The sequence below is a fragment of the Schistocerca gregaria genome, chromosome 4, assembly GCF_023897955.1.
Source record: "Schistocerca gregaria isolate iqSchGreg1 chromosome 4, iqSchGreg1.2, whole genome shotgun sequence".
Lineage (NCBI taxonomy): Eukaryota > Metazoa > Arthropoda > Insecta > Orthoptera > Acrididae > Schistocerca > Schistocerca gregaria.
Window position 1 is genome coordinate 614201152 of NC_064923.1, and position 19045 is coordinate 614220196.

General features: G+C 40.9%; 1 protein-coding gene across 1 annotated transcript in view; it reads left to right on the plus strand.

Moving 5' to 3' along the window:
- The window catches only part of LOC126267834 (centromere-associated protein E-like), a 536568-nt gene that overhangs the window by 71841 nt on the left and 445682 nt on the right, over positions 1-19045 (plus strand). The window contains exon 7 of the mRNA XM_049973138.1: positions 2176-2358. Coding sequence (XP_049829095.1) covers positions 2176-2358 — 183 coding nt within the window. The remainder of the gene's footprint in view (positions 1-2175; positions 2359-19045) is intronic.

The following is a 19045-nucleotide window of genomic DNA, read 5'->3' on the forward strand; positions in this document are numbered from 1 at the left end:
ATAGCCTGATTTGGTTGGTAAATATGTGACCCAGATACCTAGTGTTTCTTCCATGGCAGCACTCCCATCCCTCTAACCATAACAGCGTGGAATGTCCAGTTGTTGCCGTTCGGCTTTGATGACTTCATTTGCCCTAATTTTCCTGCAGAGTCAGCCTGTTGGGGCACTAAGATGTTGTGACTTTGGATTTCCGGGATGCTGGTTAACGTATTCTGCTGTCTCATGCAGAATGTCCTGTAGTTGGCAGCATAATGCAGATGCACACATACCATCGAGGTATCAGTATAAAGATGGCTGCCCCACTTGTGACTTGCACCAGGGAAGAACAGCGTTCTAGTATTCAGTTTTTGCGTAGTGAAGATGTGAAACCTATTGAATTTCATCGACAAATGAAGGTTCAGTATGGTGATGTATGTTTGTCACAGCAGCAAGTCTACGAATGGAGTAGGAAGTTCGCAAATGGTGCGACTTCAGGGGAAGATGCTCCTCGTCCAGCGCAGGCACAACGAGTTGTGACTCCACAGAGCATTGCAGCAGTTGAAGCCATAGTGAAGAAAAACTGCTGAGTGGCACTGAATGACATTGGAGCATGTTTGCAGATTAGTCATGGTCAACACACCACATTGTGCATGATGTGCTCCAGTTTCACAAAGTGTCTGCAAGATGGGTGCCATGGCAGCTGACCCCTGAAATGAGAGAACGACATGTTGATGCTTGTGAAGAACTTCTTGGGCGCTTTGAACGAGAAGGTGATGCCTTCCATTCAAGAATTGTTACTGGGGATGAAACCTGGATTCACTTACACCAACCGGAAACGAAGAGAGTGAGCAAGGAATGGCGCCATTCCTCATCACCAAAACCAAAGAAGTTTCGAACAGAACTATCAGCAAGGAAGGTTATGCTGACTCTCTCTTGGGATGAAAATGGCGTCATTTTGGAGCATTACATGCCTAGAGGAACCAATGTCACCATTGCATCATACACAGATCTCCTAAAAAATCATCTGCGGCCTGCAATCAAATCAGAGCGATGTGGATTGCTGTCAGCAGGTGTCCTTTTGCAACATGACAATGCAAGGCCCCACACTGCCCGTACAACAGTTGTAACAATCACAGACCTGCATTTTGAGTGTCTTCCTCATCCATCATACTCACCAGACCTTGCCCCCAGGTGATTTCTATATGTTTGGACCACTCAGAGACGGAATGGGAGGAAAGAAGTTCCATTCTGAGGAAGAGCTATGCCACACAGAGCATGGGTGCGCGGACTACCAAAAGAATTTTTTTCTAAAGAAATTTGTGCACTTTGTAAGTGCTGAGGACTTGCATTGAGTGTGGGGAAGATTACGTTGAAAAGTGATACAGCTTTGTACCACTCCTGCACAATAAATAATATTTAAAAAATATTTAAGGTTTTCATTTGACTCACCCTCGTATGTGTTAATGAACTTGAGGATATCTCTGGAATTTTTGGTTGCATCTGGGCACACAAGGAAAAGGGAAGGGGGGAAGTGAAATGTAAAAAATACATGTGTCCCATGTTCCGCTGCACAACAGATAGGAATTGGGAATATGTTACTTAATGAATTATCTAAGTGCTCTAATTCACATCCCAATTCCTTTGAGTGGGACACGTAGAGACTACTGTTACACGTGTATGGGTCTCACATTTCATGTGTTCTATACCACATGTTTTTAAGTTTTATTTTCACATTCCATCATTTATCTGTGTAAGCCTTCTTTATTCTTTTTTCCTAGTTGGTGTTTTTGTTGCAAATTTTTTTATCACTTGCCTGCTATTTTTCTCTTATGACCTACCTTAACTTTGTCCGTGGTAACAACTATCTGGCTGAAAGTATTGTATTTTGTCAGTGACTCTGATGTTTGAATTTCATTAAATTATATTTTAATTCCTTTTTTACCCACGCCTAATGCACTTCGAATTAGACTAGATAATGGACTATGGCTTTCAAGACACAAATGTTGTAGGTGCCGAGTGCATTTCCCATGGCACAAGAATGTGATGGATCAACTAAATGTGAAGTGTACAACATTGAGATGTTATCTATCTTACTGCTCTTATTTACATTACATGTTGTATATTTCTAATTTTTAATGTAATGTATATTTTAGTATGAAGATGTAAAATATTTTGTTATCAATCTACTTACACCAGTCTTCCAAGGATGAAAGGGCAGCACTAACAGCCGAAGTAGCTGAAAAACATGACGAAATCAGATCACTGACTGAAAAGAATAAGCAGCTTGAAAATCGATGTCGAGATGCAAATATGCAGACTCAGTTGAAAGATGACATTATAAAACAGATGAGGAAGGATATAAAACAGTTAAAAACGGAGGTAAGTTCTATACTTAATAAGAATTAGTCTTTACTAGATTAATATGTTCGAGAAGTATTCCCTTTGCTGCTGCAATCATTGTAGTTCAGCGTATGGATACGATGATAGGTCATAGAAAATACTCAATCTGTTTAACTACAGGTTATTGGTAAGGACATGCAGCTGATTGATAATGAGAGACGTAATATAGCATCAAAGAACAGTTTTCATACTTATGGAAATGTAGCATCTATTCATCAGAAGACATTTTCTTTATCACAACATAAATCAAGAAGACATGCTGACTCTGTCATACCTACTAAAGACCACATTGATTATACAAGTAATATACCAAAATTTTCTGATAGCTTACCTGCGAAAATAAATAAAGAATTTTCAGATGTGTGCTCTCTTTGTGAAAAGAATAACTGCAGGCCGTTTCATAACCTGGAGTATTTGTCATGTAAAAACATTTTAAATAGAAAACTTCATCACAGGTCAAGATTCAGGAATAAAGTTTCTACAGAACAGGAGAATGCTACTATAAAAAGTACAATTGTTAACCTGTGTCTTGATCTTTTGCAAAATTTTGAATTATGTGACTCGTGTAAATGGCTTGTTATAGAAAATGTGTTAAAATAATAAAACAGTTGATGTTTGATGAATTGTAGTTTTAATTAAGATAAAAGACAGAAAAATACTTCAATATAAAAATATGTTTGCTTATCAAGATTTTTAATGACCTATAAGAAGGAGACAAACAGTTTATCAGCCTGCATAAAACAAGTGTGTGTCATTATAATTATTGTAAGGAATGTACTGTTTGAATGTAAATAATTTAAAAATAAGGGAGACAGCTCATGGAATAGTAGAAGTGATGAGCCGTCGAGAGGCTCACAAGGAAAGAATCAAAACTTTGCTAGCTTCTGGACAAATCCGTAAATGAGTTAAAGTATGCAAGCATGCCGACCCCCCCCCCTCCCCCTGACACACACCTGTGCAGCTACTTGTGTCGATTCATTGGGCTCACAGGGCAAATCTCTAGACATGACTCAAACTTTCACTTTCATTCTCACAGTTGTTTCCATGTTTGACTCCAAAACACTATGACCAGAGGTACTCTCTTGGGTTATGTAGTAATGGCGAAACTAGGAAACTGTGACTTCCTCTGGGACTACAGACAAAAAATATAATTTGAATTGGGTTCATCAAAATGAAATGAATGAATCTATGACAATGAAATAAATGAAGCTGCAATGACAGAAAATAATGTCTTGTGAAAACTGGTAAGACATGCTGAACCTGTTGCTTAATTAATGTGTTCTCTGTAATCTATTTCCATATGCCTGGCAGGAGAACCTCTGTTTACAGTGTTCACATTCTCTTGGTGCCAACATCAGTGCTATGAAAGTTTGAGTTGGGTGTGGAGGCACAACCAGGGAACCTTATAGTTAAGGTGATTTCTTGTGGTAAACAAAAATTTGGTATCATGTTCCAGTCCAACAAGAATTTTCATTAGTCACACCCCATTCCTACAGTGTGGATTCAAAATTTCTGGCTGGTTTTGGCAGCTGTCATTTCATGTTCTATTTTCTTTTATTTCATACACATCATCCAGTTACTTCATTTCAGAAATTCTAATTTAGTTATGTATATTTATCTTCAGAATTAAATAATAGTAGTACTGACAACAAAACACACAATTTTCATCAAATAAACACACATGCACACTGTGTGGGTTTGTGGGGGGAGGGGGGGGGGAGATTCATCTGAGAACTAGCAGGTTTCCTGTCTTGTTTATGTGTCTGTTGCCAAACTGATGTGTCCACCATTTGGTGAGTTGTTACCTTTACTCCAAAATATTTACATTCTGCCTGGAGAAGGAAAAAATGTAGGTGAGCAACTTTTTTCAAGTACAGCACTAATATTCATTTATTTTCAAACTTAGAGTTTGAAACAAGATAGAAAAAAGGTGTTTAATTGTATTTATTTTTGACATCAATTTACTGATAGATAAACACTCTACACCTGACAAACCTCTGAAGGTCTTCCTGTCCTAATAGCACTGACTTGCGAGTTTGCCTTAACTGTGTACTCTTTCTCAAATGTGTGAACAAATGATAAGTACAAAATGCACGCCACCATTGAGAATATTCAGATATTATCTAAATGTGTCAACATAAATGTACATTCTCGTTTGGCTTCTGTACAGTTTATGTCAAGAGTATATTGAACTGTCTTATCCTTGCTGACATTTATGCCTCAGACACTATCAGTCTACATGTCAGCAATGGTCAGGATTAGTCTAAACATGTTTTTTTAGTATGTGCTCCAAGAACAGTATTTCTCAGATGAAATTGGTTCTGGCCAGTTTTTCAGTATACTTGCAGCAGCTTTTCCTGGCCTCCAGTTTTGCAAGGCCAATCTAAAATGTACAGAAAATCATTTAAAAAGTAATTTTTATCAGGATATTATTAACATCATTTCTATACATAATCCCCTTGGCTTGTATGCATTTGGTCTATATCTTGTTGAGATATACTTAGTGTTTCATTTATAAGGGCCTAAACCCTGGTAGATTTTGAAACACTCCCATGGATTTATTTTTCCTTATTTGTGGTTGTTTGTCTGAGGTTGCAGGTCCACTGCTTCATGTAATATTTGACATTATTGTAAATGATTGACAAATGAACAAAAACTTTCTGTAATGTTTTTATTATAGTTCAGCATATAACAAAAACATATTGCTCTGTTTCAGAATGGTATAGTGTTGCCACCATACTGTTTAATAGACTTGAATCATAAATATCACTCTGTTACTAACAGTCCTAACTAACTGAACACTCTCCAGAATGGCCATCTCCAGCTGAGCCAGATTATTTTATTATGGTAGCTTGTGAAGTGCCAAGTGCACATAGTGAAAATTATTATGACGCAAAGTGTTCCAAGCTAGAGATGTGTAACACATGTTATTTGGTGTTTGCACGACCACTAATGTTGTTTATTCTTTGTTTTGTCCTTGTTGCTATGTGATGTGTGTTGCGAGAGACATCACTCACTCATGTTTTTCTGTACACTACAATTTGTGTAATGTTGAGAATATACCGCATATCTTGCTGTAACACACAACATGTATGGTTGACTCTGGCATGATTTGTAAGATAACCAGTTTGGATACAATGTAAGTAGTAAGAAACACCTATCCACACAGCATGACCAAGGCTCAACTGTGCCATTATGTGAATATGTAACAGCCACGCTGTGTATTTCCTACATGATTTCTGTAAAATACGATTTTACAAATGGCAGCACCAACAGCCACAGATGAGGTGCCAGCGAGCATGGTAGTCAGCCACATTGCAGTGAGGCTACATCCTTTCTGGCAACAAAATCTGGTGCTTTGGTTCATACAGCTGGAGAGACAGTTTGTGTTGGCCCATGTTATTGTGAATGAGACGAAATACAGTTACATCATCACAGCACTAAAAAAAAGAGATGCCCACTGAAGTGCAGGACATTCTAGCCATGCCATAATTTACAGAGCAGTATGCAGTGATTAATAATGGACTGATTTGATGATTATCACAGTCTGAAGCCAAGAGATTAGAGAAGTTGCTGTGGACAGAAGAACTAGGTGAGCTCCAACTGCCACTGTTGCTACATTGTCTGCGGATATTGGCGAATAGGGCAGGCAATGATGACATTCTAAAAAAACATTCGGTTGTTGTGCTTGTCTTTAATGTGCTTCCACAGACAACTGACCACATTGTTGAAATATATCCATCTAACTTAAATCCACAAGTCGTAACTTTGCAGGCTAGTGCCAGCTGACGCTGAAACTATTGCTCTACATGGAGTTGCAGTCACTGGTCATTAGCATACAAAAGTATGCTGGTATCATAGACAGTTCAGTACAATGGCAAGAAAGTGCATCCCACCATACAAAATGGGAATTATGACTGTAAGTCAGTAATCTACATCTACATCTACATCTACATCTGATGGTGACTGACTCTCCAGATAACTGCTGTCATCTTTTTGTTACTGAACAATACACAAAACAAACATTCTTGGTGGACACAGGAGGGAATGTTTCATTTTACCCGGTCACTTGCCTGCCTCGCCGTTGTTGTGGTGATTACCATCTGTTTGCTGCCAATGGGTCCAACATTCAGACATATGGATGGTTGGTAACATTAACCCTCAGCCTAGGTCCCTGGCATAGAATTGAATGGCAGTTCACAGTTTCTGATTTAGTGGATCCAGTACTAGAAGCAGATTTCTTGTCATTTTTTGAGGTGCTCCCAAATCTTCAACATGGTCCTCTTCTTGATACGATGCCCAGCCTAAGCAGCCAGGGTCGGTTTTGTCTCAGAGAAAGTGCTTTAGTATGAATGATAACAGATTTGCCATAGATTATACTTCTTAGGCAATTTCCAGAAATTAACACGACAGTCACCCACACTTGCCGCAGTGCAACATAATACAGTGCACTGCATACTGACAACACCAGGCCCACTAAGTCACATGTGACAACAATGTTTGAAACCTGAAAAATTCATAGCAGTGATGTAAGTGTTTACCTTCATGCTGGTGCAGGGAATCTGTCGACCATCTAGTAGCAGCTGGGCATTGCCGCTCCATCTATGGTGCCCCCGCAGTGATTGTCGTCAACTTAACAGTCAGACTATATCTGACCGATACCCTGTGCTGCACATTGAGGACTTTGCACTTAATCTGCACAGTAAATGTGCCATTTCTATGATAGATCTGGTGAGTGCATACTACCAGATACTGCTCACACCAAAAGACGTTCCCAAAATGTCCCTGTGTATGCCATTTGGACTTTTTGAACTCACCAGGATGCCATGTGGTCTATGCCATGCTGCACAGACTTTTCAAGGATTTATGGATGAAGTTACCCACAGTTTTGAAATCTGCTTTCTTTATGTTGGTGATATATTAATAATGTCCACTTCAGAGGCAGAATATCTACGAGGGTAAGTCAGTTATTGTCTGCAAAGTCGCTGTAAAATTTTATTGTAATCAAACAGGAAACGTACAAGAACATCATTTTTTGACATAGTCTCCTTGTGTTTCGACACACTTGATCCATCGTACAAGCTTCCTGATGCCCTCATAAAAGAAGATTCTCAGTTGAGCTGCGAGCCAGGAATGCACTGCTTCTTTCACTGCTTCGTGCGAGGCAAATCAATGGCCCCTTAATGCCTATTTGAATGGACCAAAAAACTGATAGTCAGAAGGGGCTATATGGAGGATCATCTAGTACTTCAAATTTGAGTTTCTGGAGCGTTTCAGCAGTGTGGGCAGCAGTATGTGAACAGGCATTGTCATGCAACACAGCACAACACTTTTTGACAGTAATCCTGTGTTTCCTTTGAATTGCAGGCCTTAGTCTGGCAGTAAGCATCTCACTGTAACGTACACTGTTTATTGTTATGCCACTTTCCCCATAATGTTCTAGTGTTGGACCTTGTGCATTCCAAAAAACAGTAAGCATCAATTTTCCTGCGGACGGTTGGGTCTCAACTTTTTCTTGCATGGTGAATTTGGATGTTATCATTCCATGCTCTGCCATTTACTCTCCAGCTCATAATGATGGATCCATGTTTCGTCACCAGTAATGATCCTGTCTAAGAAGTTGTCCACTTCGTTACCTTAGTGTTCCAAATGTTTTTTGCAGATGTCTAAGCGCATTTGTTTATGTAACTGTGTAAGTTGTTTTGGGACCCTTCTTGCACAAACTTTATGAAACCCAAGTCTGTTGTGGATGATTTCATAGGCAGAACCATGACTAATTTGCAGACGATGATCCAGTTTGGCAATATTTAATTGTCTGTCTAAGAGAATCATTTCACGTGAACACTCAATGGTTTCTTCATTTGCAGCGGTAAATGGTCATCTGGCACCTTCATCATGTATAATACTTGTGCGACCATTTTGGAATTTTTCAATCCATTTGTAGACACTTCGTTGTGGCAAAACACTGTTCCCATACTGTATTCAAAGTTTCTGATGAATTTTGGCCCCTGATACACCTTCCGACCACAAAAAATGGATCACTGATCGTTGGTCTTCTTTGGTGCAGATAGACAGCGGAGCAGCCATGAGTAATGGCAATGATAAAGAAACTAACCTAGCAGCTTGAAAATTGCAGAGGTATAACAAAGATAAACAAAGCATGCATCATCAATGTAAAATGACAGCACTACCAAAATAAATAAAAATATAACTAAATTGCAGATAATAATTGACTTACCCTCATAAAACATTTACTTCACCTTTTCAACTGTCTTCATGTACATGGTTTGCTTATTAATCTGGCAAAGTGTATTTTTGGAAAACAGTAGTGCAGTTTTTGGGCCACATGGAATATGGTTGCAGCTTCTGGGCCACACCATTAATGCCCATGGAACATGGCCTTCACAGGAGAGGGTTGAGGCAATAGTCAATTACCCACAGTCAACAACAATATGTGAGCTATGTTGGTTGCTGGAAGCCACAAATTATTATTGCTTTGTACGGAACCATGCCCTCTTTTTGGTGCCACAGAATGAGTTCCTGTGAGGGACACACAAATGTGGTGACAAATTTCAGATTAGCTTTTGCTAAAGTGAAATTTATTATTGCAGACGTCACACTGTTGGCATGCCCAGTTTCTCAAGCGCCTCTTGCCCTCATAGCCGGTACTTCCACAACAGCAGTGGGTGCAGTGCTGCAATAGCAGACAAATGACTGTCAGCAGTCGTTAGTATTCTTTAGCAACAATCTTGCTCCAGCACAGCAAAACTGGTTCATATACAATCATGAAATCTATGCAGTGTATGCTGCTACTAAAAAGTTTTGACACGTGCTGGAGGGGCAACTATTCAACCTGGTCACTGATCACAAGTCTCTCAGATATGTGTTTCGACAAAGGTCTGACAAAGCTTCATCATGCCAGCTCTGTCAATTAGATTATGTTGGGCAATTCGTGACCAACATCACACAGATCAACCAGAAAAGGATGTGCCCGATGCCCTATTCACATGCAAAAGATCAGGAGTACTATGGATTATGAAGCACTCGTAGTGGCACAACAAGAACCTTCTGGTCTATAGTTACGGCATATGCAGCAGCCAAAAACAAATGTGTGGATATACTGTGATGTGTCAGTGCCAAGAGTACTCCCTTTTGTGACAACTTGTTTCCAGAAGTGAACCATTGGTTCATTAGATCAACTGTCCATTAACATCCAGGAGTCCCGACAATTCCTAATTGGTCAAGCAAGCTTTTTTGTGGCCAAGTTTAGGCACAGATTATAAGACTTACATGCATCAATGAATCACGTATCAGCACAGTAAAATTATTCAGCGTGTTTTTGCACCACTTGGTACATTTCTGTTGCTACTCAACATTTTGAACATGTATGCCTTGATATAACAGGACCTCTACCACCATCTGATGGTTTTGCCTAATGTCTTATGGCAGTTGATAAACGCGCTGACAGGTTTTCCCCATGGGAGATATCACAACAGAGATAATAGCTACCACCTTTTTCCGCAGATGGATTGCCCATTTTGGAGTGCGTCTACAAATCACTGTGTATCAGGTCAGAAAATTTGACTCTTACCTGTTCAAGGCTTTCACTGTACTGTTGGGTGCAAAGGGGATTAGAACTACAGCATACCACCCAGCAGCAAATGGGATGGTGGAATGATTTCATCGAGAGATGAAGGCATCATTACGTTATCACATTTCACAGTGGTGGATGGAAACACTACCCATTGTTCTACTGGGCATCCTCGCATATGTAGAAGAGGATTTAGGAGCCACTGTAGACATTGAAGCGTCAGTCTTTGTTAGTATGCTTCGATCGCACATAACAGCAGCTGTGGCCAGTTGCAGTGAGTACAAAGCAGTCCCATCATCCATTTGTTTTCAGTGAGTTGTCAAAATGCAAACAGGTTTTCATGCGACACGACATCGTGCATAAATCCTTACAGCCCCCATATAGTGGACCTTATGACGTGCTCAGTAGAGAAAACAAGTAGTTTCAGTTAGATATTGAAGGAATTCTGATTGCAATTTTAGTTGAAAGGTTAAAGCCTGCTTACTGCACCACCTAAATCAATTGGGCAAAGCACCCAGACAATTCAACACAGACATGCCAACTCCACTCCCCACTCTGCATCCTAGTGGTGGCCCACTGCAACCTCTGTCAATCAGCATCACCGGTGACATTTCAATGTATGAAATTAAAAAAGTTGTTATCCAGTCAGGGTGCCATGTACGATTTATCTGGCGATATCATTAACACTTGGGGGGGTTACTGTAGTGACAGGACAAGAGCACATAGTGGTAGTTATTGTGAAGCCAAGTGTTCCAAGTTGAAGATGTGTAATGTTTTTTATTCAATGTTGTTTATCCTTTGGTTTTCCTTGTTGCTGTGTGCATCCAGAGATACTACTCACTTGCATTTTTCTCTATGCTATATTCATTAAATATTGGGAAAAATATCTTCAACAGACAGAAAGTCAGCAGCAATCCTAATGTCATTTGTCTTTTTTATTGCATCACAGGTGTAGATTTCAACTGACAGTGCAGTTGTCATCAGTGTGTTATAAGTAGTAATTATAATGACACACATTCCAGTGTAATTTGGTCATGTAGAAATATTAGTCCAACTACTTACAATGCATTGATGATAGCTGCTGTGTCAGTTGAAATTTAGATCTGCAATGGAATAAAAAAGACATGATACTAAGACCAGTGCTGACCTCCTTTCTGTTCTGGATTACATCACAGTTGGAGGCACAATCATTCCCATAGAACCAAAGATAGTAAATATCTTGTTATGAGACCCAACACTTGTAACATCATTCACACGAACCTACATCAGAATTACAAAATGCTTTACAAGTCAAATATGGAATTGTGTCAATACATTGAACCTCTGAGTGATGTATGGAAATGACACCAGAAGTTCTACGACCATACAAAATGCATGCACTCAAGCAACTGACAAAGATTATATTGATGTACTATGAGAATTACCATCTGAACCGTTCATATGTTGTATACACTGACAAAATCAGGGAAGACATAATGCAGTCTCGCAATACGCAGGACACTATACAGGACAGGACCACATACAGAATTATATTGAGAAACTGGTGATAGAGGGGACACACAAGTAACAGAAAAGAATAAAAATTTACAAAGAACAGAGAGAGAAGATAAGTCAGTGCATGAAAGATTACTGGCGAAAGCGAGAGGAGGCGAAGTCTGGTCCTAAATAGGCCAAGTACCATTCAGAAAAGTGGTTCTTAGGTGACATAACACACTTTCTCCTACTACACAAAATTGCTTGAAACTTCCTGTTTCTTTCTGCATTGACCTTGTTACGTGCATTTACATTTCCAGATTTCTTCAAGTAATTCTGTTGTTACCATTTGGCCTACTAACATTTACTGGAAGTCTACCTCATATTCAGAGTGACTTAACAGGTGGTGTGTGTGTGTGTGTGTGTGTGTGTGTGTGTGTGTGTGTGTGTGTGTGTGAGGGGGGGGGGGGGGGGGGTGGAAGGGGCTACCTTCCATGGACTAATCTTCTAAAGCATGAGATGTGAGAAATGATGCTCAATCTACTTTTCAACACTTTATTTGAAAAGCATACTGAAATAAGTGAAGAATCACAGTACTTACATCTTTCAAAACATTTCAGCCATGGACATCATCAGTTTTCTCATATCAGGCTTTTCAGTATTATTTCTGGAAGCTATCCCCCCACACCACCAATTAAGTCAGTCTGAATTGAATATGAGATGGACTTGCAGTAAATGTTAGTGTAGCCAGGGATAATATCTAAGAGAATTACTTGAAGAAATATGGTAAATAACAAACAGTATTCATACTATCTTTTGGGCTCTTGCTCTTTTTCTAGAAAAAGTGCACACATTCACACACACAACCACACAGACACCCAAACGCACACACCCAAGACCTAGGTGAGACTGATTATTGATTATATACTACTGAAAGCAGTTGTCTGAGCTGATGGAAGTGGGGCGGGGGTAAGGATGGACACGCGAGGCAGAAAGGAGGTAGTGGGATTGGGCAAGGCAGATATTTCGACTCCTGATGTAGTGGCTTCAGAACAAGGTGAAATTTCAGAGGGTAGAACAGTAAGAGATACACAGACAAGGAGAGGGGAGAATGGGTGTGGGAGAGGGAGAGTGCAGGATATCCTGGAGAAACAATTCACACCTGTGTTGTTCAGAGAAACTTGACTGGAAGGAAGCATCCATATGGCCTGCGTAGTGAAGCAACTAGTGATGACATTTGTGTAAAGGGTTGCAGTACGTTCAGCAGCTGGATGGTCAAGTTCTCGGTTCGCCAGTTTGATGGTGTCTATTCATGTGAGTAGCAGATGGTTACTTCTCAGGCCCACATACACTCCTGGAAATTGAAATAAGAACACCGTGAATTCATTGTCCCAGGAAGGGGAAACTTTATTGACACATTCCTGGGGTCAGATACATCACATGATCACACTGACAGAACCACAGGTACATAGTCACAGGCAACAGAGCATGCACAATGTCGGCACTAGTACAGTGTATATCCACCTTTCGCAGCAATGCAGGCTGCTATTCTCCCATGGAGACGATCGTAGAGATGCTGGATGTAGTCCTGTGGAACGGCTTGCCATGCCATTTCCACCTGGCGCCTCAGTTGGACCAGCGTTCGTGCTGGACGTGCAGACCGCGTGAGACGACGCTTCATCCAGTCCCAAACATGCTCAATGGGGGACAGATCCGGAGATCTTGCTGGCCAGGGTAGTTGACTTACACCTTCTAGAGCACGTTGGGTGGCACGGGATACATGCGGAAGTGCATTGTCCTGTTGGAACAGCAAGTTCCCTTGCCGGTCTAGGAATGGTAGAACGATGGGTTCGATGACGGTTTGGATGTACCGTGCACTATTCAGTGTCCCCTCGACGATCACCAGAGGTGTACGGCCAGTGTAGGAGATCGCTCCCCACACCATGATGCCGGGTGTTGGCCCTGTGTGCCTCGGTCGTATGCAGTCCTGATTGTGGCGCTCACCTGCACGGCGCCAAACACGCAAACGACCATCATTGGCACCAAGGCAGAAGCGACTCTCATCGCTGAAGACGAGACGTCTCCATTCGTCCCTCCATTCACGCCTGTCGCGACACCACTGGAGGCGGGCTGCACGATGTTGGGGCGTGAGCGGAAGACGGCCTAACGGTGTGCGGGACCGTAGCCCAGCTTCTTGGAGACGGTTGCGACTGGTCCTCGCCGATACCCCAGGAGCAACAGTGTCCCTAATTTGCTGGGAAGTGGCGGTGCGGTCCCCTACGGCACTGCGTAGGATCCTACGGTCTTGGCGTGCATCCGTGCGTCGCTGCGGTCCGGTCCCAGGTCGACGGGCACATGCACCTTCCGCCGACCACTGGCGACAACATCGATGTACTGTGGAGACCTCACGCCCCACGTGTTGAGCAATTCGGCGGTACGTCCACCTGGCCTCCAGCATGCCCACTATATGCCCTCGCTCAAAGTCCGTCAACTGCACATACGGTTCACGTCCACGCTGTCGCGGCATGCTACCAGTGTTAAAGACTGCGATGGAGCTCCGTATGCCACGGCAAACTGGCTGACACTGACGGCGGCGGTGCACAAATGCTGCGCAGCTAGCGCCATTCGACGGCCAACACCGCGGTTCCTGGTGTGTCCGCTGTGCCGTGCGTGTGATCATTGCTTGTACAGCCCTCTCGCAGTGTCCGGAGCAAGTATGGTGGGTCTGACACACCGGTGTCAATGTGTTCTTTTTTCCATTTCCAGGAGTGTAGAATGCAGTAATTGCAACATAGCTGATATATAAACACGGTTGCTATCACACATGGCCTTCCTTTTGGGTAGGAAGTGCCTGTGACAGGACTGCAGTAGGAGTTGTATGGGGCAGGGTTGAGCACAAGGGAATGACCCATGGGGTGCATGACTGGGAGCAGGATTGGAATAGGTGTGGTAAAGGATATTCTGTAGGTTGGATGGGTGATGGAACACTCGTTAGGGGAATGTTGATATGATACCTTTCATCTCGGGGCACAATGAGAGGTAGTCAAAGCCTTGGTGAAGGATGCGGTTGAGCTTTCTAAGGTTGGGATGGTAATGGGTGAACAGAGGAGTGCTGACTGGTGGCTGGTTCACAGGTTTACTGGTTTCAGAGGAAGAGATGGCACTGAAGATCTGCTTAAAGATAAGTTGCATAGGAGATTTTCTCTCGCTAGGGCTGTGATAAGATTATTATTGTATTTTGACAACTCCTACTGTCCACTGATAATGTCGCATCCACGGGTGGTGAGGTTGTAGTTTCTCTGAACTACGCAGATGGGTCTCCATGTATGTAGCAATCTGTATTTTCCTACATTGTTTCCATTCCTACTTGGAGTTTCCATTATTTGAGTTGACAGTTGTTTACAGGTCATGCCCACAAAGAATTCCATGCAGTTATTTCAACGTAACTGATACACGAGGTGTGATCAAAAAATACATTGAATAATTTTATTAGAAAAAAAGGAATAATCTTATGCAGAATTTGATTTAACCTCCTTCAGAGTAATGTCATTGGATAGCAATGCACTTATCCCAATGTTTAATCCATGACTGGAAGCATTTCTGGAAGGCTTCTATTGAATAATTTTATTAGAAAAAGGAATAATCTTATGCAGAATTTGATTTAACCTCCTTCAGAGTAATGTCATTGGATAGCAATGCACTTATCCCAATGTTTAATCCATGACTGGAAGCATTTCTGGAAGGCTTCTATTGGAAGGGTGTTCAGTTGCTCTGTCACGACCCTCTTAATGTCAGAAATGGTGTCAAAATTTTTATCTTGAAGCACAGTTGTAATTTTTGGTAAGAGCCAGAAGCTGCATGTTGCTAAATCTTCTGAGTAAGCAGATGTAAACAGACAGGGACACTTTTCCCAGCCAAAAACTCACGAGTCAAAAGCGAGGTGTGGCACGGCTCATTCTCGTGATGGAGAAGGAAGCCATTGGCCCATTTTTGTGGTGAAGGATTTGTCAGTAACTCAGTTCCTCATCACCTGTGGACATTTCATAACTCCCTGCTGTATTGGTTAGCTATGGGGAAGACCCTGATGTCATTCACTTGCTCAGGTGAGTGTGACCTTTTAAATGTAGTCTTACCAGCCCTACATTGTATGCAAAAATGTTTCTGCATGAGGTGTTGATGCACATTTTTGTAATATTGCAGTATTGTCCTTGTGGCTGTCTGAATCGTAACCTCCCCTCCCCTCCCCTCCCCTCCCCTCCCCTCCCCTCCCCTCCCCTCTACTTCCACTGGCACACCGGTCAGTGCATCTGTTACCATGTTCTCCCAACTGCTAAATAGTTTGCTAGCTTGCAAACCTGCAAATTACTTGATGCCTTATTGATGTGAGAATGCTATTATTTCTCATTCCTGTAGATATACCTGTACCTTGACATTTTGAAAATCAAACAACGCAGTTGCTTGTAATTATTTTTCATGGAACCTTTAGCCTCACTCATGTTGCGTCATCATCTGACTAGTGAAGGCAATGCTTCTGTACTCTGTTACTGTATCCGTTATTTTCTCCTCAAACAATTCTGATACAGTGCCATATCAGAGCTGTCAGTTGCCAAGCAGAATGTCATACTCGTGTCAGGAAAGAATAGCAATTAGCTATATTACTTAAGTTCTCTTTTATGGCACAGAATTCTCACTCGCAGTTCTTATTCCATTACCAGGACAGGTATTTCTTTAATAATTTGCATAAATTGAGCACATTAATGCTTCAATTTCTAACAAAGATTCTATAGTAACTGGACGTTCCATTGAAACTCTTAAGCTGTTTTCTTCATGTAGTTATTCTGCACCCTGTGATTGCTTTTACCTTCTCAAAATTAGGTAAAATTTCTTTCTTGGTTAACTGGTGCCCCTGGAACTGGATCTCGCCTCATACAAACTTGCCTTTGCTCGGTTTCAATGACGTACTCCCTTTCCCTCTGCTAACTCAGTTCCTAGCAAACTTTTGAATTTGTTGCTGCCTGCTTTGTTGGTTAACTATGGCAAAGTCTTCTGACATCACTCACCTGCTCAGGCAGGTGTGACTTTTTATATGTAGCTGTGCCAGTCTTGCATTTTGTATCAGTATTTCCAAATGTGGCACTCATGCGTACTTCAGTAGCACTACAAACAGTACCACCATTATGGTACTGAGAATTGCAAAACCTGATTGCAAACATCTGGTGTACAGCATTCTACCTATTGTGGTTTGAGCCAATGTTCATACAAGCAGAGGAAAGTTTACATCTTTTGAGATAATAACTTATCCAAAATTTCAGCGTTGTCTTGAAGTCCCAGAACAATTGGAAATGCAAAGTCACTTGTAGAGTTTATTCACATTTTTTGTCACCATTTTGTGATACATTTTTATATGAATCACAACATTTTGAGATACAGGATTCTGAATCAGTTGACTTACCAGCAGAAAAATGCTCTTGTTGGAGCGCAAAAAAAAAGGTGAATATGTTCCTCTTTAAAAGACACGGACAGAAAAGTGGGGAACCAGCTGCCACAATCCTCATTCCACTTTTCTCACCAAAAGTTAAACATGCAAACATACTTGCACTCTTTTAAGACAGGTCATTCTAAATCACGTAATCACTTTACCTAGTCTGTCTTCGTGGCTAAGCCATCATACTCAGCAGGCCCCTCTCACTGCCAATGTGTATATATGTCTCTCTCCCACTCTCTCCTTTTTCTCCTACGGATTTACAGTATATCCCACTGCCATAGTCCCCCCTCTCTCTTATATTGTCTCCTTTTGTCTTTCTTTCTCACTGCCACTGTCTGTACTGTACCTTGGCAGCTCAAAAATTCTGGGCAAGGGGGGGGGGAGGCTGGCTTAACTTTCCCTCTAAACCAATTTGTTTAAAATTTTGGTACAAATATGCTCTTTACTGTAATTATGTGTAAAGTTTGCTGGTCTGGGTGCGCCCAGATCTCCCGAGACTTTGTGTGGTGTTCACTGATCTGAAGTTTTCGTTTCCACTGTCTCATCTCTTTTTGCCTCCTACTACTATTGTTTTCGTCCATCCATTTTTTTTTTTTTTTTTCCTCTTCACTGCCGCTCTCTGTCTCCCACCATCCCTCCCTTTCTCTCCCACTGGAACCACTCCTCTCTGTTTCATTGTCACTGTCTTGCCGCTACTCTGTTTTGGCATAAAAAAGTGCGAGTATGTTTGCATTCCAAAATCTTTGATGTAGGGGGCAAAATGAGAGTTTTGTGGCAACTGGATCCACACTTTTCTCTCAAAGTCACTGAAACAGAGCATTTTTCCACTGGTTCCTTCTTTCCACTACTGCAGTGGGATGTGCTGCCTCTATAAATTGAATTCTGCAGGTCACTGAAGTTTTAAAAGTTTATTTATATACTTGACACATTTATACTTTCACACATATAAACAGCAAATAAATACACACAATATAAAGTAAACTCAGAATTATTTGCTTTAAATTTTTTCCTGGATGCATTGCCCATTGACTACAATTCAACAACATCTGCCTTAAGATTTGTGTCTTAAAAGAGTAAAAATCTTATTATATGCTCTCTGTGGGACATCCACAACTGTTGTTAAAATTTTTCATGATGAATAAATGTGCTCCACTTGTACAACTGGATTTATTTATCATGAAAGAGTACAAATAATGTTAGCAATATTTTACTGAATTCACAGTCATTTTGAGTTCTTTTCAGGCGTGTTAAGATCCTTTTAACCCTTTTTTTCTCTGCAGTTCCACTTTGGTTATATTTGTATAGGCATGAAATGCCTTTTATTCAGTCACAAAGTTTTTTTTTGTAAAAAAAAAAAAATCACTAAAAACATAGCTTGGTGACCTCAGAACTCTTGTGGTGGCTGTTGAAACCTTGATACATGTTCATTACATGAGTCAAAACTACATTTGTGCCTCAGACTGGATATTAACGTTCATATTTTATATTGCATAAGTACCGTGATTTTGAACCTCTGGATCTCAGTACCGAATAATGATATCGAAAAAACTTTCAAAGTTCCCCAAGAACATCATGTTAAGGACATGTGTAAAAATTTTAGTGATTTGCCAGCAGCAGAAATTATAGAAATGGCCATCCCTGCAACCCAAAAATCATAGTTTTTGAGATGTATCTTGAAACAGATACAGATTTTTCAAAAACGAGAAAATGGAATTTCTGGACAATTGTTTGAAGGAAGTAAAGTTAAAATTTGACCCATTTACTAGGGTTAGTTATTTAGATAATTGTGGCTTACTGTTCAAAAATGGATAAAAATAGATTTTTGTGGTTTTCTGTATAAGTACGGTAACTTCAAATCTCTGGATTTTGGTAATGGATAGTGACATCAAAATAAGTTTTGAAGTTCAGCCAGAATATCATCTTAAGAACATAGGGGAACAATTTTGACAACCTACTATCAACAGAAATTATAAAAGTGCCGATTCCCACATTTGGTATTTTTTGTACCCAAACAATCCTGGTTTTTCAGTATTTTCTCAGGAACTGCCCATGAACAAATGGTGCTTTTATAAAATGCCTGAAGTCCACCTTAAACCACACCTAATGCAATAGAACCA